At 41.1% G+C, this 19474-nt stretch overlaps 1 protein-coding gene and 5 non-coding genes across 6 annotated transcripts; 1 reads left to right on the top strand and 5 right to left on the bottom strand.

Moving 5' to 3' along the window:
- Window positions 1–323: 323 nt before the first annotated feature.
- Window positions 324–411, top strand: trnas-gcu (transfer RNA serine (anticodon GCU)). The gene has a single exon. It is a non-coding gene; the product is annotated as a tRNA-Ser (tRNA).
- Window positions 412–9597: 9186 nt separating this feature from the next.
- On the bottom strand, window positions 9598–18691 carry snx15 (sorting nexin 15). Its single transcript, XM_084712728.1, has 7 exons — window positions 18452–18691; window positions 16706–16862; window positions 15788–15903; window positions 15388–15667; window positions 15124–15297; window positions 13622–13819; window positions 9598–10212 (listed from the first exon to the last, which is right to left on the bottom strand). The coding sequence occupies exons 1-7, from the start codon at window positions 18548–18550 to the stop codon at window positions 10073–10075; spliced, it is 1164 nt and encodes a 387-aa protein (XP_084568854.1). The 5' UTR covers window positions 18551–18691; the 3' UTR covers window positions 9598–10072.
- On the bottom strand, window positions 10906–10987 carry trnal-aag (transfer RNA leucine (anticodon AAG)). Its single transcript has one exon. It is a non-coding gene; the product is annotated as a tRNA-Leu (tRNA).
- On the bottom strand, window positions 12102–12181 carry trnal-uag (transfer RNA leucine (anticodon UAG)). Its single transcript has one exon. It is a non-coding gene; the product is annotated as a tRNA-Leu (tRNA).
- On the bottom strand, window positions 12853–12934 carry trnal-aag (transfer RNA leucine (anticodon AAG)). Its single transcript has one exon. It is a non-coding gene; the product is annotated as a tRNA-Leu (tRNA).
- On the bottom strand, window positions 14595–14676 carry trnal-aag (transfer RNA leucine (anticodon AAG)). Its single transcript has one exon. It is a non-coding gene; the product is annotated as a tRNA-Leu (tRNA).
- Window positions 18692–19474: the final 783 nt, after the last annotated feature.

Consider the following 19474-nt stretch of genomic DNA (forward strand, 5'->3'; position numbering starts at 1 on the left):
TATGCAATATATAAGGTATAAGAAAGTCACTTTGGATAAAAGTGTCTGTGAAAGCCATGAATTAATAGCTAAACAATAATAAAATGATACACCTCTTTTTGGGTGAGAAAATGCAGTCAAGGTGTGAAACTTTCTTGTCAAACCACTTAAAAAGTATCTTTATTATGTCAACAAGCAATAAAAGTATAAATTTGCACATTAAAAGTGTCAAATTTAATTTGCTGTCAGTCATTTTCACCTCTTTTTTCTTTTCTCTTTTTCCCTCTTTCCCCCCTCCTCTCTTTCCTCTTTTTTCTTCTTCCCCCCCTCAAACAGTCCCTTTTGCCCCTTTTTTGGCCGAGTGGTTAAGGCGATGGACTGCTAATCCATTGTGCTCTGCACGCGTGGGTTCGAATCCCATCCTCGTCGACTGATAATGAGTCTATTGCATCTCTATGATGCAAAATCCTGAAGTAGAGAAAGCCATCATGAAGTAGTCTGACAAATTGCATGGGATAATAATGTAATATTCAACTCTCTTGGTTTCTACCCTACCCTTGGTCTCCTGCAGGAGACCACAGTCTCCATTTATCAAAAAATTATTTGTCTCTCACAATTGACTACAGTTCATGTTTTTTCCAAAGTAAGGTGGTCCAAAGGACGGGTGTGACTTCACCTTGATCTACTACCACTGAACATTATCTGACATTATGAGTGCATAGATTATATAGCATATGATAAACCATCAAATTTATACAAAGCTTTTGATGATTTTTACACTTAAAATCCGGTCTGTAGCATTTAAAATTTCATAGCATTGAAATATAAGCAGAATGATGGACTAACACCCTTGATAACTGCAATATGAAAGTAAAAAGCAATCCAGCACGGAGCTCATTGTGATAGTAAATGGACCATTTTGAAGCAACAGAGGAAAATACCCTGTTCGTCACGGCCTTTCAGCTGCACCAAAACATTTTGAGTCTCATTTAAAATATCCATAATGATCTACCTCAGCTTTGCTGCTTTAATAATACAGATTTCCAGGAAAACATTGAAGTAGGTGTTTGACCTTGAGCAGCACCGTGTTACCTGTTGCTGGGAATGCTGCCCATCTAAACCCGCCTCCAAACTGTGAGGCCAGGGCCAGTTTCCATGATAACCCTTTTTCTTATCTCTTTAGGAGCATAAATCGTTATTTTCATCCACCCAGCGCATCACCTGAGAAGCCTAACCTTCTCCTTCCCAAATCGCTCCCTCTGTCTCATCTCATCTCTGTCTTTTCTCTGCTCCTGATTAAAAATGGTTAGGCATGACAGAAAGGTCGCAGTTGTTATGGAAACGAGGCTGGTAACAAAAGCTGGACACACGGGCACGGAGGGGGAAGCGACGGCGGGAGAAAAAGAGGTGTCTGAATAAACATAAACATGTAGAGAGGAGGAGAGGGGCAGGAAAAAGAGAGAAAGCAGAGAGAGGTCTGAATAAATAAAAACATATGCAGAGCGGAGGGAGGACGGCGAGGGACGGCGAGGTCATGAAATGATGGCTCCATCTGCAATAATAAATAACAAAAGATAATACCGGGTTTTTGTCATTCTAGGAAGGCGGTCGTGCCACAGAGGTGTGTGTGTGTGTGTGTTTGGACAGAGTGGCAGAGTGGGAGAATGCAATTGATAGATAATACATGGATCTGCTGCACAAGCTGGAGAATACTAAAAAGCACAAATTGTTCACAGAAAAGCCGACCAAAAAGCCTAAAATTGTGCGTGAGTGTGTGTGTGAGTGCGGGAACGTCATCTCTCTGAGGACTCATATTATGTTAACCACTTAGACCAACATCAAACACTCTCGCTCACTCACACACGCACACTCACACACACACTTCAGTGCAAGCATGAAGGTGCCAGCCATATAAATAGGATGTCCCAGAGCGAGAGATATAAAGAGAAAGGGACTGACTGAGAGAGAGAGAGAGAGAGAGAAAGAGGGAAAAGAGATTATAAATTCAAAGGGGCGAGAGAGAGAGAAAAAAAAGGATGGGGAGAGGAAAAGTGAGAGAGGGCAAAAACAGGAGGGAGCGAGGACACATAGATATGAAAGGATCAATAGATGGCATAAAGTGTATGTTCATTGATTTACTTACAGGGAGAGAGCGATGGGGGGATGAGAGGATAGAACGAGCAGAGAGAGGCAGAAAGAGGGAGAGAGACAGCTATAACCAAAAGATAACAACAAACAAGTCAGAGAAATACTTATAAATCGTGAGATTAAATTTAAGTCGCAATAATCAATATTTTTCTCTTAATAACAGATCAAATGAGCAAGGGTAACATGAAAGCTGTCCCTCACAGCAACAAAGCCACAGAGAATTATCACCAACTGTAGCTTTTCTCAGCTCTGTGTGGCGTTTTTAGCCTCTTTCAGCTCATTGTTTTTGATTTCAAGCCTGAAAATTCCACTCTAAAACACTAATAAACCTGCCTCGCACCAAACAGCTGACAGACAACGTTAGCAACGAAATGGTGGACAGACACTTTTTTTTCCAAAGAATTAAACTGAAATTAATACACATTATATCATGCATGTACACAAAAGTACCTGGTGTATAGATAATATACAAACATGCATATCCATGTATATCTTAACTTAATTTCTTGTGCACATAGATACAGGCATACACCTGCAGCTGTACACACAAATAACTAAATCCACATACTTATATACATGCATGCACATATGCCTACATGTGCGCATATGCACACACACACACGCATGCATGGACACATGCACATCCACACACACACATCCCCTGTTCAGTCTCCTCTCATTTCCCTCCCTGGTGAGTGATCAGTGATGCAGCAAAGATATCCTGACTTTAAGTATGGATCAAGCTACAAAACAACCGGATCCTACGTTTCCCACAATGCAACTCAATAGCAGCTTCCTTTACCCCCTTCTTGCACTCTAAATGTCTTATGTTTCAAACTAAAGGTCTTCACGAGTCCAGAAATTTGTGCCCAAACCCCAAAAAAGACCCAGAAATGTATTATCTGTAACTGAATCCGACCCGTCTCTCATTTGAAAGCTGGAACTCAGACCAACGCAGAAAGCTGAGAAGTGTCAGACCCAAACCCGACGGGGGGACACAGACCCGGTCTGCACCGATTTCACAGCTGATTGCTATTAACAAGTTAATGTTACCATTTACAAACTGTCAAAACAAAACTTGCATCCTCTTTGCTACAAAAGTTAAAAGTCATCCAGGTTTTCTGTTATTCCACTTTTACTTGTAATTGACTAAGATTTTAGTAATGTAACAGTACTTTGTAACAGTAAATTGCCTAAAATGCTGCTGGTATCAGTATGAGCAAGTATATGAGTCTATGTACACACCTGATGCTGTGTTATTCATTAACCCCTTGTATTTCCCAGCAGCATGTCATGTTTCCTGTTTTACAAAAGGTTTTAACCCGAGCCAGGAAATACAGCAATGATAGCAGCCATATCACATCCATACAGGATTAGTGGTATACAGCTGTTAAACAATATAGTTAGTTAATAGTATCAGTATCAGCCAATCAAGTATCAGGATCAGTATCGGTAAAGAAAAAACTTAATCCAAACATCTCTACTATGAAGACCTCTATTTCAAATCCAACACTTGCAACAGAGATTTTAGCTTGCTAACCTGTTAATACTAACTACTACTAGTACTGAGACACAAGCCCCATACCAGAATAAGTTTATGGCGGTTTAACTGAAGTTTGAGTGTGAAGCGTGAATAATATATTTTTAAAAAATACAATTAAATGTGCATAATTATGGCTACGGCATGAAAATAAAAAAATTTAAAAAATGGAAGATGGCTTCTTTAATTTTCAAACTGTGTGAGGTGTTAATTTGCTTTATTGTGTCCAGTTGTATTTGGATGCTTTTGGTGTTACTGTTCACCGAACCAGCAGGCCCTGAGTTGAAACACACACTGAGAGACAGACTACATATGTCAAGACTGACAGTCACACACAGAGACAGAGACAGACAGGTTGGAAGAAGAGAGTGTGAGGGTGAGACAGACAGAAAGAGAATGAGTGTGTTTATGTGTGTGTGTGTGTGTTTGAGAGAGAGGGATGGGAGTGCGAGAGAGAGACAGAAGTGTACTCAAATAGCTCAGGGCAAGGTGACAGAGAGAAACGAGCGGACAGAGAGGGATAACAAGCTCATAGAGGGGGGATTGTGTGTGTGTGTGTGTGTGTGTGTGTGTGTGTGTGTGTGTCAGAGAGAAAAAAGGAAGAGACGGAGGGCGGAAGAGGAGAGGGATAGAGGAAGTTGAGTGAACAAAAACAAAAACAGTGAGTGTGTGTCTGTGTGTGTGTGTGTGTGTGTGTGTGTGTGTGTGTGTGTGTGTGTGTGTGTGTGTGTGTGTGTGTGTGGACAGCCGAAGGTGTCAGAGTGTGCTGTTTGGCTTAATGATGACCCACTGGGCATGTAGGTCATAACGGTTTGTGTCTCAAAGCCGTGACTGTATGCCTGCGTGCATCCATTAGCAGGCTTGGGGAGTAATGGATTACATGTAACAGGATTAGGTAATTAGGATACAATAAAGGTAAGTGTATTCCACCACAGTTGCAGGGAAAAATACGTAAATCAGATTAGAGATACATTTAGTAGAAATTGGGATTGTTAGCAGCCTTATAATTTTAAAATAAAGAACAATAGACTACCATATGCAGTGCTCACACATTACAACACCTGATGAGTCTCACAACACCTGCCTGCTCTGAAACTAGATAACTATACAGGAAATTCATTATCATGGCCTCTGGTGAAAAAACGCTTCACTGGCTAAATTATTTTGTTTTCAAATCAGTAAAGAACAACATCGCAGGAAAAGTGACAGTTCTGCCTTCAGCTGCGAAAATACTGCCATCATCCAAGAACTCGACACCTAATTTAAAGACCAACCGCTAATATTAGCTACACAGACAACTGATTAAGATAGCTACACAGACCAACCACTGATGTTAGCTACACATACCAGCTGCTAACCGTACCTAGACAGACCGATTGCTAACGTTAGCTACACAGACCAAGACCAACCATTAATGGCAGCTACACAGAAAGTAGCAGTTTGGCTAGCTAACTTGTCAATAATACTACAACTACCACTAGTACTGAGACATATTCTGGGACCGGGATGGTGTGTGGATAAAAACACAAGCCCCAGACCAGAATAAGTTTATGTCAGTTTACTTCAAGCTCGAGTGTGAAATGTGAATAGCGTACCTAACAAATTGCATTTAAATGTGCATAATTAAAGCCATTTAATTCAAATGTGTCTGTGAATATCGGGACAAACAATTGATAAACTTAACAACAAACACTGTGATTGTGATTACTGGATTGGGTTCCTGACTACATTTTTTTAAAAGGTAATTAATAACTGTATCAGAGTACATTTTTCAAGTAACTCTCTCAACCCTGCGCGTTAGCGTGAGTGTGTGTGTAAATAGAAAGTCAGTAGACACACACACGCGTAAAGTGGGTCTCTCAACGTGCGTTTAAGAGTGTGTTCGGTCAGAGGTTGGAGAAGCAGTTTTTCTAGCCGGTGGGACTCCAAAGCTACACACACACACACACACACACACACACACACACACTTGTGAGCACCCACACATGCTGCAGATTTTTGGCATACACACTCACACATATCAACAGCTGCCCCTCATGTCATACATGCACATGTAATGCACCATGTATGGCACTAAATTATGCACAAACACACACACACCTCTTTCTTTTGATCTCTCATGATAATACACACATGCACACACACATTCGCTCTCATACACACACACACACACACACACACACACACACACACACACACACACGCAGGGGGAAGCTATTATGCTCTCAGGCTGGAGTGTTTTGATGGTATAATTGCAGTGACCAGTGAGGAGAAAGAGACGGAGGGAGGGATGGAGAGAGGGATGGGGATGGAGGGAGAGAAAAAGAGGAGAGTGCTGACACTCTCAGCATGCTAATGTTGCGAGGCTCTACCCCCACCACCCCCTCCACCCCCTCCCTTCATCCACCTCTTTGTCTCTCCATCTTCCTCTCTGTATCTCCCATCCTCTGCGTTTCACAGGTGCAGCACTAGAAAAAAAAAAAAGAGGGAGAAAAAGGTGGAGAGGTGGAGAGATGAGAGGGAGAAGAGGGATATATAACAGGATGGAGCAATGTTTTTATCTCTCGCTTTTCTCTGCCATCCCTCCATCCTCTTCAATGCTCAAAACAAAAGGATACAGGGTGTGTGTGTGATGGAGGGGGGTGAAAATAGAGGAAGAGGGAGGGTCAGTTTTTCCATCCCTTTTAACAATGGAGGGATGATCTCTGCTTATCCTCTAATCACATCCCTCCTTTTTTCCTCTCCTCCGTCCTCCTCTGTTATCTCTCGCTCCCCGCAACCCGTCTTTTTCTCATCTGCTGAGAGAAAGGGTCGCCTTTGCCTCTCGCCGGCCTCCCCCCTCCTTTTTTTTTGTCGCCTCTCCATCTGTTTGTCCTTCCAGTCCTCCCTCCATCCCTCGCTCCTCTCCAGAGAAGGGATTCTGCTGCATGGCACTGATCTGGTTCCTCTTTTTCCCCTCTCTTTTGCAGCCCACTTCCTCCTCTTTTTTTTCCCTCCCAGTCCACCCATTTTTCCCCTCTTTTGTTTAGATCAAACCGAGATCCAAACTTGACCTTAAAAAGGAAAAATGCAGATAATATTAAAAGAGAACCACACAGTATAGAAGCTCATTTTACATTCATCTGTATGAACCCTGCATCAACAAAATAACAAATATCTAATTCGAAAGCTTATGTTCAAGATCACTGGTTCCTAACCTGAGGTCCGGGCCTCCATTAGGGGGGCGCTACAAGTCACACGGGGTCCCCAAGACTTTTTCAGCTCTGAGGTCCTCAAAATCAGATTTGCACATGTCAACTAAAATCACAGTTTCAGTGTTCGTACACCTTTTCCAAAGGACTTTTCAAGCACTTTCAAGGTGCATTTTCAAGTTTTTCCAGCTCTTATAGCTGACATATTTACATATAAAATGATTATTTCTCCTCTTCATCACATTAAATCAGATAAACCAGTAGCTGAAAATGCTAACAACTGATTAATTGATTAATTAATAATAATTAATGAGATACAAAACACATTTTTTCTTAATCCCCCCCCCCATTTTCATTTTTTTCTTATTTTAAGTTTAACACACACAGAATAATGTCAAATGAGGCGCATTAATGCTATTTCTGGACTAGTGTTTGATTATCAATTAATGTGTTTAAATCCTTGCTTAGCAATCAATCGATTAATGATTAATTAATTAACTTCCTGCACAATCTGGCTCAGCAAATATCTGACTTATTTTTATTTCTGTTTTCAGAAAGTTAATTAACTAATTCGGTCATGCAGCAATTTATTATGAAAGTAATGTGATTACATTTTCAAGCACTTTTCAAACCTTGTAAACATTAAAATTCAAGTGTTTTCAAGGATTTCCAGTACCTGTACAAAGCTGCAATTTACACAAGAGTCTGGATACAAAACTATTTAAAAAGATATACTTTGTCCCCAATTAAAAGTAGTAGGTTAGTTAATGAACCACGAGTCTGTGACCTCTCACGCTCTGTGATAATGAATCATTGTTGTTCTTTTGGTGAGAATGAATGTGTATCAGCTCCTCTGTTGGGCTGTTAAAAGAAAAAACATGTTGAGCTTTTACTAGAACAGAGACAGAGAATGGTTCTAAGAATGGAAAAAAATAAATGATGTTAATTTTGGATTGTAAATCTTTGGAAAGAATCATTTGTTTTTTTAGTGTTTGCACACGTTTTTGGTTTTGCTTTTTTTTTTAAATTTTATTTTGGAATCTGGCGATTTTCTTACAGCGGCAGGGGCAAAAACTAAATTAATGACAGAAAAATAAGGAATACTGAGCAAAAAAAATATTCTGTATTCTAATTAAAACTATACATCATTAAAATGCTGCTGCAGTGTGCTTATTTTGTTATTTTCATTATTTAAAAGTCTATGAAATGCCATGGGATTTCATGTTTATTCTTTAAGGTCTCCTCTTTAGGAGCAAAGTCTGAGCCAGGGATGTTTTGGAATTTGTCATAAAAGAGCATCCGGCTGGTCTCTCTCCTAATAAACAAAACTTAAGTAAAATAACCTAAAATAATATAAAATGTCTTGATAAGACTGTATCCTACACACTTACTGTTATTGTGTGTTAGTGTAACTGAGGACACTCGTCCCTGTGACGGAGGACGCCTGTGTCTCATCCTCTGTTTAATGTCTGTTGAGCTCTTTTGTCCTTCAGTGCCCTGAAATGGTAAATTATTAACGTTTTTTTTTCCCTTCCAAACCAATAAATGAATAATAACACACAAAACAATACCAAGATAGCGACACCTCTGATAGAGATGTTATTTTTCCAACAAACTGAGTTATGAGCAGCATTTAACTGTCCACTCTGCAGTGGTGGAGGGCTTTCTGTCAGCGCCGCAGTACACACAGTACATTTAACATGAGAATAAAACAGAATTAACTGCAGTTGTTTTTGTACTGCAGCTGAAGACAGAAGGGTTCATCCACAGTGCACGTTGTGGTAGTTTGGTAGTTATTACAGAATCGCTCAGCGGAGAAAAACAAATACGATATTAAGCTGATTTATAGGTGGTGAACACAGGAACTGAGGAGTTTCTGCACCAGAGGATGAAGGATGGATATGATCTAATGGCCGACAGCGCCTCTAAGAGGTACTGCTGTGCTACTGCAAACCCTCACACCTGCAAAATCCGAGATTACATTGGAAAACAGGTGGAGTGCACGCAGGTACATATTTTGATTTGAGTCACGATGGTTTTTCATTTTTAGAAAGTGGGTCCCCAGAAAAAAGGTTTGAGAAACACTGCATTAGGGTCGACTGTTCTAGACCCCTAACAACTTACAGTATTTGTATATTTACGTTCACTGATTTATTTGTTCTTTTACTTTCCCTGCACAAATTAAAGCTACTACAAGGAACTTTCATATTTTGTGGATTTTTTGAGGAGCCTGTGGACAACAGCAGATCTGTTTCCACTTCAGTAATCACAAAATATAACATTAAAAATAAAACAATCTGAATAAAAATGTCCTTCTGCTTATTTTTAACTGGCTAACACAAGCGCCACTACTACAAGAGTCCGACCTGGTGGCAGGCATTAAGAACAACTATAAAAACAGCCCATCTTTTCCACAGATGGTCCTGTTAATTTAATGTAGGTCATACAGATGAATCTGTAATAAATTAAGACTGTTTCATGGCCACTTAAAAACTCTGTGTAGTAGCTTTAAAGTTGTAAATCTTTTGAGTGTTATCAGCCTGTACAGTAGATTATCAAAGTTGTTCTAAAATGCATTTTGTTTACAAAAAACCCCTGCAAACTGTGCATTTATTGTAACATGTTGAGCTCTTATTTTGATTAATGAGATCAGACCTACAAACATTTCCTGTCCTGTTCGTGTTAATTTGAACCTCCTCCTTCTGCAGTCTGAACCAAGAAAACTGATTTCTTGTTGACTTAAATTAAAATCACATTTATTAACAAAAACATTGTTTGTGCAAAATGCAAATTACTGATATACATATTCATTACCGTATTCGACATGAGAACGCTGTAAAAGGAAAGTAAGAATTAAACAAGAGAAAAGATCCATTAGTCCAGTAAGTTTACAGTTACTTCAGTTTCCAGATGTTTAAATTTTGTAAATCACAGATTTTTCACTAAACAAAGGCAGCTAAAGGAACAGTCCGCAGTGTAGTGTGTACCTCAGGAGTGTGTGTGTGTGTGTGCTGCACCTGATTGAGCTTGTATTTCTGAATGTTGTGATCCAAACTAGTGTGTGTCGTCTTTGTTAGGTTTGTGTGTCCTAACTGTGCATTGGTGCAACTGTGAGTGTCTTTATCATGTATGTCACGACCCTGAGCTTCTTCGTCTTTGATCTGTCTTCGTGTGTGAACAGTTTATAAATACGTGTGTGTGTGTGTGTGTGCATCTACAGGTCCTGTGTGTCCGTGTGTGTAGGTGTGTGAGTGTGTGTGGGAGAGGAGTGCCTGTCGACAAGCATCTCTGTGTGCTTCAGATACTGGGCCGTCCTTCTCATCACAGACTCCCTGCGCACAGGATCCGGGTCTCCTGGACAGACAGAACAGACACAAAGACAGGAAGACGGAGACGATTACGGCGGGCTGTCTACCTCGAAACGCTGGTGTAATGAAATGCATCAACTCACGCTAAATCCACAGTTAGCTCCTCCTTTCTGAGTCTGAAGGGACCGTGTGTAGGATTCTAGCATTGAGTATAGTCAGGTGATATGTAGATGACGATGATGATGGTATCTATGTGTGAAACGGGGATGTCACTCTCGCTTGTTCTTCATTAACCATTAAATAAAATGACGAGAACTGCCCCAGACGATGTATTCCTCCCCTCCTGAGCGTTTATAAGAAGATACGGTGGCCCAAAAACTCTCGAATAATGCAGAAGGCCCTGTCAAGAGCTCGGTTTGTCCAATCTGGGCGGCTGTAGAAACACGGTGACCTCCATGGAAGAGGACCCACACCCCATGTGCGCATAAAAGACTAAGACGCGCTTGGAAGGGGAGGGTGAGGCGAGAAGTATTCCAACCTCACCACTAAATCACACACACGGGGCTGTTAACTCCTCAGTATGGAGTCCCTTCTGGGCTCTGTACTCTCAGTTTATAAATCTGTGCAGACAGATGCAGTTCAGTCTCTGTGCACAGATATACAGATTGAGCAATGGTTCTTTTTATCAGCTGACCATGAGCAGGGTGTCTGGAACTCAAGAGACCCTGAAAAGATTCCTTGGCAGCGGTGGGATTCGAACCCACGCCCCCGAAGAGACTGGAGCCTTAATCCAGCGCCTTAGACCGCTCGGCCACGCTACCTCATGACAGCTAACAAATCACTGTAAACGACTCATGGCGGTGGATGGGTCAAAGTCCGCAGAGTCAGGAATTGATCTGGATGGGGTAACACAGTCAGACACTGTGGAGGCCCACAACAAGCACAGATAACCCATGAGAGGGTCACATGTTTACACACTAGTTCATGACACACTTATTTGTGTTAGTCTGTGAACTTAATTTAGATCTGTGCATAACTGACTTTGTAGTGTGCTTTGAGTTTTGGTTTCGGCTGATTAATGCAAGCACCAGATGCTACTTTTTCTCACAGAAGCGGTCAGAACGTACCGAGTCTCAAGGCAATATAATCTCAAAGGAAAAACAAAGTACTGAACTTACTTCAGATCATAAAATGACCACGATGTGTCATCAGAGGAAACACGAAGCTGAAATACTGGCTTCTCCGACAACAACGCAACAGCCAGCAGGTTCGCTGGTGTTAAAATTAATTCAGAATCTTTGCCCAACGAGTCATAAGAAATAATTAATAATCTTTTGAATGATCAGATGTTTATAACTGTTAAAGCGAGCAGGCAGTGAGACAGTCACTGAGCTCAAACTACATGTATTTTCAGAGCAGTAGGCTTTTGTTTTGGGGACAACAGGCTCAGCTTTACACCGACAGACAACTGATGCTTATGAACAGCTGATCAACTTACAGTTATCGCTTGTCAGTGTCAAAATATCATGTTGCACTCGTCCTCTCCTGCAGGTTCACTGTCCCTCCAACCTGCCTGAACTTATAGCCTGTGGAGGAAGGGGTGGAGGAGAACAACTTGCTTCAACCATGCATTTTATATTAAATAGGGATCCAGTCAATTTAATAGACTGTCTGAGGCTGCAACTCTACAACTATTTGGACTGCAGTACTCTTGTTTAAACACTAAGGTCTCACATTTTGCTCCTTTAAAATGGCGTCCCTTATAATATCAATCTAAAATTTAGAGTTGTATTAAAAAACTTATTTTCTGACATTTCTTTCAGACTTTTCAGAGATGCACGGCTGGCATAACTGAAGGAATTACTTTGTTATGATGATTCTCGGGCTTTCAGCTTCATAGAATTGTATAATTTTCTGTTAAAGGAGAGTCATTAGTGGCAGCGGTGGGATTCGAACCCACGCCCCGAAAGACTGGAGCCTAAATCCAGCGCCTTAGACCACTCGGCCACGCTACCCCACAAGAACAGCCCATCCAGTCTTTCACCTGTGAAAGGGCGGATCTGTAAGGAAAAATAGAAACTGATTCTGTTCTACCTACAATCTGTCTGTTTTCTCAAGTATATACACATCTCTGAAACACGCTGACAGTTGTGTCTTGATGTCTGCACATACTGTTCTGCCCCGTCTATTTAAGTCACCTTTTATATAATGTGTCAGTTTTTAAAAAAGAAACTCTGCAAAGCCTCATTGTTCTGTTTCACATGTGGTTTCTGTTCCTTCTGACCGACGAATCCAAGTCATGAACAGCATCAGTGAAATATTTTATACTACCCCTTGTTGCTTTCAGAGCGTGGGAAACAAACACAGACTGGCTGAAAAATATGAACATCATGTCGCTTTTTACCCAGAAAATCCACAGGTCCCTCATTTGCACGTACTTGTTCACAGGTCATCTTGTCAGGACCAATATGGCGGTGACGTACGATCAACAGTTTAACCAGAGTCTACGTGTGTAGATTCTCACCTACAAGCCATGAGTCTGTCAACCTCCTGGTGTTTGCAGATGACACCCAGCTGCCTTGGCGTCTCTGAAGGAACCGTAACTTGTAATACTTCAAAACGCGTTAGATCAGATTGAGAATTTGTCCTTTTTTGCAGTGTAGGATCCACACTTGAAAAGATTCCTTGGCAGCAGTGGGATTCGAACCCACGCCCCCGAAGAGACTGGAGCCTTAATCCAGCGCCTTAGACCGCTCGGCCACGCTACCCATACATACAAATACTAACACTGGAGCTGATTGACCTAATGAGTCATCCATTAGTGACACAACAGATATATTTATGGCAGAGCAGCACTCAGTTTACTTTTACTAAAGCAGGACAGTAAATACCTGAACGATGATACTAACATGCCAAACAAGCTCTGCTCTGCACTGTGTCCATTTGTCTGTGTGTCTGTGTGTGCGTGTACATGTGTGTATCAGCTGTGTGTGCAGCGCACGAATCAGTGTCGTGGTGTGTGAGCAGCGCATCAGAATATGTGGTGCAGAATAAATACAGCAAACAAGATATTTTAGTTAAATGCACAATATAATTTGTGCTGATGCACTAGCTTATTTGCACATGGAGCGCTGGTCACGCAATTTGCAATTTTTGCCACCGAGCGCATGGTCTGTCGCTATAGCAACAAATCTGGTTTGCGCTTCATGCAGAAATGGACATGTCAGAGTACAGTTAGGTAGAATGACATTAAATGGATTGTGTGTATTGGACAAATGCATGGCTGTAAATAACCAAAAAAGCTGTTATTTCAAAATATAGTAGGTATCACTAAATTTACACTTTTCCTTTTTTGTTACTGTGTGTCTTCAGTGAGAATAGACGACCTCAGACCTCTTTTTTCCCCCCTTTTTCCACCAACCCATCCTCCTCGGTCCCTTCACGCGTCCTCTCACCCTGCACTCCAGTGATCAGGATATCCACCGCCGTCCTGTATCCACGGATGGCATCGCTAAACTCTCCCTCCTTCTCCCTCTCCATCGCAGCTGTGAGCTCAGTGGCAGCCTGGTTCAAGTAACCCGCGTCCCCTCCGTCCAGACTGGTCGGCGGCAGCGAGAACAACTCTGAGTGGTCGCTTGAGGAACTCGACCCATCTGAAAAAGAGAGAGGGGAGATGAGCCGAATGTGAATTTAGTGACAATGATTTAAAAAGACATGGTTTATAAAACTATCATTATGTAAAAGATCACTGGATAGTGATTTATTCAAACAAAAACTGGAAACATTGTCTGGTTCCAGCTGTTCAGTGATGTCACAGTGATGTCACTGGTGTTTAAAAACTACAGGCTACTTCAGCTTTGATTTCTATTCTCCTCCTCTGAGTAGCCAGGGGGCGTGCTAGATGAGAACTTTTGTCACCTAATGATGCGTTCTGACCAGCAAAGTCATAGATATAGGCTAAGGTGGCGATGCGCAGCAACCTGGGGATGGGCAACAGAAGCCTGCGTGCAATGCATCCTGGTACATGTAGGCACTGCCAGCACAGTTTAGAGTCACGAATCAGATTATTTTTTGGATCAGCGAAAAAGAAAAAAGAGGTGGGAATAGAGTTAAATTATTCTAAAAATACACTTGGCTTTGATCTCTGTCTGAGTGTAGTTAAACACTGACTGGACATCCGCATTAAAAGTGCCACATTTTTCCTTTAAACACAGCTCCTCAGAAAGCACACTAGAGCTGGAAAGAAAAGATGACATGTTTTTGAGAAACTCTGGACAAGCCAGCTGCCCTCATTTCAGAAAGCATCGTGACTTCCACTATTTCACGTCTTCTAACGTAAACCAGTTCCTGTACTTGATTTGATCACGCTTTAACATGAATTTGTCCTTCATACAGTTCAGGAAGAACACCTGAGCTGAAAAGATTCCTTGGCAGCGGTGGGATTCGAACCCACGCCCCCGAAGAGACTGGAGCCTTAATCCAGCGCCTTAGACCGCTCGGCCACGCTACCACTTCATCAAGTCTTTTATCACTATCAGACAGTTCCTCTGAGAGGCCAGATCAATTTCACTCCAGCAAGACCAGATCTGATGGGTTAAATCTGCTATACTATATAACTAATAGACACCTGCAGTCAGTAACATTAATTTAGATCAGTTCTTAACTTTTGGTCCAGTTGGCAAATTCTCTAGTCTTCTCTTACACTTGTAACAATGATAAATATACACCACAGAGCAATTTCATTTATTTCTTATGTATTTTTCTTACTTTTTTTCTTACTTACATAACTCAATCACTAACCAACAACTGTGAAAGGGTGTCAGAGAAAATATAAGAAGTAAAAGTAACAGAATCTGCAGAAGACACAAACTTTTAGACAAAATTACCAAAGATGGAAAACACTGATAGATTAGACAGTGGTATTGTTTTATATGTGTTGATTCTCATTTATTTTCACCTTGTTTATAGCAGGGATCAAAGACAGCCAAATCATTATCAGACAGCGGAGGTGGACCTTCTTCCTTTGGTGACGGGACTTGTTCTTCTGCCACGGAGTCAAACAGCGAATCAAATTCTTCCTGGGACTCTTGTGATTGGTGGTTTTCGGCTGGGGGTTTGTAGGGAGACGGGACTAGAGGTGGAAACACAGACGAAGAGGTAAAAACAAGATTAATAGGGAAAGAAGAGAAAACTCTGGCAGATTTTATGTCAGCCGTCGTACCTCTGTCATCTAGCTCTGCATCGCTGAGCTCCTCTTGTTCTTCTTCTCTCGGAGAGCCGCCCATCTCGCTGTAAGCCTCGGCCGCCACCTCCGGTTCCCCCACCTCTAAGCCCACGTTTGTGCCCAGGTCTTGGGGTAAGGTCGGAGCCTCCCTCCCCTCCTCCTCCTCCGCGGGCTCACAGTCCGAGGCCCTCCGCTTGGGGAGGGGGATGAGAGGCGGAGGCAGAGGCCCGGCCGAGGACATAACGGACGGATCCAGAGGCCTTGTGACTTCGCCACCCTGAGAGAGGGAAAGGAGGTGTTGTGGGGCAGAAGAAGGCAAAATATGACTCTTTCCTTCTTGCAGATGTGCGTGGCTATTTCACATCTGTATTTATGAGTGCATGTGAGTGTGTCTTACTCTGAAGAATTCCTTGAGCTGTGGGCTGTTGTAGAGAGCAGGTATTCTGGTAGTAAACAGAAGCATGGCCTCTGTAGCTTTCCTCCTCTCTTCAATCACAGCCTCATCAAACCTTCCTGAAACAGACACAGGCGACACAGTAACATTTGATAACCAAAATACAGGTTTCAAACAGCTTTTTAAGAGTGAAATTCAACCACTTTTCAGGTATCTAAACCAAACATTTACGTTTGTGTGAGTGACTGTGTAGATGAACCACCAAATTACGCTGAAAATCAGGAATTTTAAAGGAGTGGCATCATCGGTCTGTGACCTCCAGCGCTCACTGGATCGGTTCGCGGCTGGGGTGAGGATCAGCACCTCTAAGTCTGAGGCCAATTCAAACATATTACTAACCTTGAAAACATAACAGTTACAATTAAACTTTTTCTAAACTTTTCAAGACCCCGAATATAATCATGACAATTTGAATGATGATGCTAGCAAACCACATTGCATTTGTTTTTGGAGAGACTTTTAGATTTGTTTATTCAAATCAATAGTCAACTTTCAGGCTGTAGTTTTCGGTGTTGCTGAGCAAATATCCCATCAGGTCAGCATTAGTGAGTGTTTGGAGTCACTGTTTCTGAAGAGGTTTACCTTTGTGCATTCCAACAATGCAGCAAAGCAGCTTTGAATCTCACTACAAATGATGACTTTCCAGTGGCATATGAGTGAAGTGTGGTGCTTTGTGGCTCTGCATTGTAGGCTGAGAGGAAATGTCACAAGTTGTGACAAAATGCTGACAATCTGGAACAAGTAGTTCCTCACTAGAAATGACTGAAAGACACTCAAACGGCTAATTGCATAAAAAAGCTTCAAACCACAGCCTGGGACTTGTTAAAACTGTGCATATGACGATAAACGCTTTGACTATACCAAAGACTTGTGCACGGGGAAAAGGTGGAAACTCCTCCTGTCTTCTGAACAGGTTCTTGTGCGTGTAGGCCAACTCCCCATGGAGCTTCTTCAGCTCTGAGAACCTCCTCCACACCACCACCTCCTTCACATCCTCTGGATGACGCTTGGACACAAACTACAAAGAGGAGGAAAAAGAACAGATTATTTCATTAACTACACGTTTAAGAGTGCGTGTCAGACCAGGTTTTTGGCTCCTATGCATGTATCAAAGGACGGTCTGCTGAAATTATGTTTTAAAGTCAAATAACAGGATAGAAACATCGTGGGTCAGTTCAGTTGTTCTGTTTAAGGATGTTTGAGTGTAAAATTAGCTTAGTTCAAGTTCAAAGTTATTGTCATGAGCACAACAATCACATTGAAACAATCCCCGGCAATGACATTCTTGCTCTCAGGCTCCCTTTAACAAGGCTCATACCGGGGCTGCACAGTTAATCACAATTTTACCAAAATCACTTTTCTGATAAGGGAAACATATGTGACAAAACAGCATTATAATGAAGATATGTAATGCAGCAGGGATGCCCTGGCCTACAAATGTCACATCATCATGATTTCAATAGCTTTTTATAAGTGTAAATGAAAACTGTCATGCAAACATGATCATTCCCACTAATTGTGAATCATATGGCAATCACCATCTCTGTCAAAATAACCACAATATGATTTTTTCCTATCACATCGTGCACTAGCGGTGCATGAAGCTAAAATAATATCACAATATTTCAGGTTATTCTGCAATAACAATACTCTGGATGATACAACAAAATACTAAAAAAATACTTTTGGTTTAGAACTAGGGCTGCGCAATTAATTGAAATTTTATCAAAACTGAAATATGGCTTTCTGCAGTTTTCAAATCGCAGGAGGTGCAATCCTCGTTTACGGTAAAATGTGTGTCAAAAAACTTTTAAATTAATGAATGTAATGCGGCAGAGATGTCCTGTCCTACAAATGAGATCCCACAAATTAATCGTTCAGCCCTATTAAGAACTCAAAAGCTCTCGACCTCTCCTTGCAGGATTTTTAGTTCTGCTCATATTCATCATGGTGATTCTGCTTGAGATGATATTGTACCAGCTTATCACGATACGAAGTTTCTTGATCGTGAAAAAAAAATCACGATATATGATGAACGATTCGATATGGCACATGTTATCGTGCAGCCGTAACTCACACAACATGTAGCTTATAAAAAGAAAATCGTGCAAGTAAATGAGAAAAAGAGAACCATACATAATAAATGTGACTATAATAAGGTGATTCAGGCTTCGATCTATGAATGAATGATCCACTTTGATTTAGTATGCAAGCCTGATTAGACCACGAGGTGTTAGTGTGGTCATGGGGGAGCTGGAGCTCATGACTGAATCACAAGTTCAGTCTGTTTCACTTGAACTCTCACATAAAAGCCCCATTGTGTTTGTATGTGTGTCTGAACACCCTTTGTGTTTTAAGACCGGCGCTGGTGTGACTTCATTGTGTTACAAATGAATAACAATACAAAGTCACTTAGTTATTATTCGTGGAAATAACTCACTGTGTGCTGTGGGGCGACATGTAAAACAATTTATCCGTTACGCGCTTAAGGGAATGAACAAACCACGCTGTCAAAGCGTAAATAAACGAGCTTAACAAAGTGTTATCACGCGTTATAAGAGCATATGTTTGTATTGCAGCTGTGGAGAGATAAAGAGTGAGACCAACCCTCGCTGTCACTTTGTACTCGGTGTGTCCCTTCTCGTGTGTTCGTGGGTCTGTCACGGTAAAGAAACGGTGATATTCCTCTTTTTGTTTCCTCGACATGTCCTCTCTCGGTGATGACAGAAAAAAAAAAAAATGTTCCAGCGGCACTAAACACAGCTGTCAAAGCTGAAGCGGCTCCGTTGTGTTGTGATTCTTCTGTCCCTCCTTTACGCTCACTTCCTGGTCGGTGACGTAGTGCGAGTGCGTGTTTGCGTGTTGTGGATGCGCCGAGTTCGACGTCAAAAGCGTTTCCCTCCGAATTTGAAACAGCGCTGTCTTTATTTTCAATCTTATTCTTGTTAATATCGACAGTATTTGTTTATATTTATACATTTGGACAGTGGTGTAATGTAACTAAGTACATTTACTCAAGTCAACCTTCTATAAGTAAAATTTTTACTTCTGCTCCACTACTTTTCAGAGAGAAATAAACTGCTTTTTACTCCACTGCAAATATCTGACAGCTTTAGTTACTAACTGCTTTACAAAATCTTTACAAAAAAAGACCATATAAATATAATATTTAGTTATAAATCAAACTACCCAACAGTTTGATAAGAAATCAATTTTGGCAGCAATTTTTAGAATTGTTTCAGTCATTCTTCATGAAACATTTCAGCAGAAAAAATGAAAATAATTATAACTTGCATTACAGAATATTAAATAAGCTCCACCTTAATCAGCAACAGTAAAATGTAAAACTTTGATATTAATGCAAAAGTAATAATATAATTACATAATAGTATAAAAATCACAGGGGACATTTTTCTTTCACTTTCAACTTTCACTTGTAATAGTTTAATACTACCTAGATATTTCGACTTGAGTAACATTTTCAGTGCCACGCCATTTGATGATATGTCAGGATCTTCTCAGTGTAACATTACCATGGTCCTGAGTCCTTTCAAACCAGATTTGAGTAAGATATTGTCAGCCTGCTTAGAGGAGCACATTAAACTCTAAAACATGTGATTTCCTGTTGCC

Source organism: Lutjanus erythropterus, chromosome 23, assembly GCF_056507025.1.
Source record: "Lutjanus erythropterus isolate fLutEry1 chromosome 23, fLutEry1.hap2, whole genome shotgun sequence".
In the NCBI taxonomy this organism is placed as follows: Eukaryota; Metazoa; Chordata; class Actinopteri; order Lutjaniformes; family Lutjanidae; genus Lutjanus; species Lutjanus erythropterus.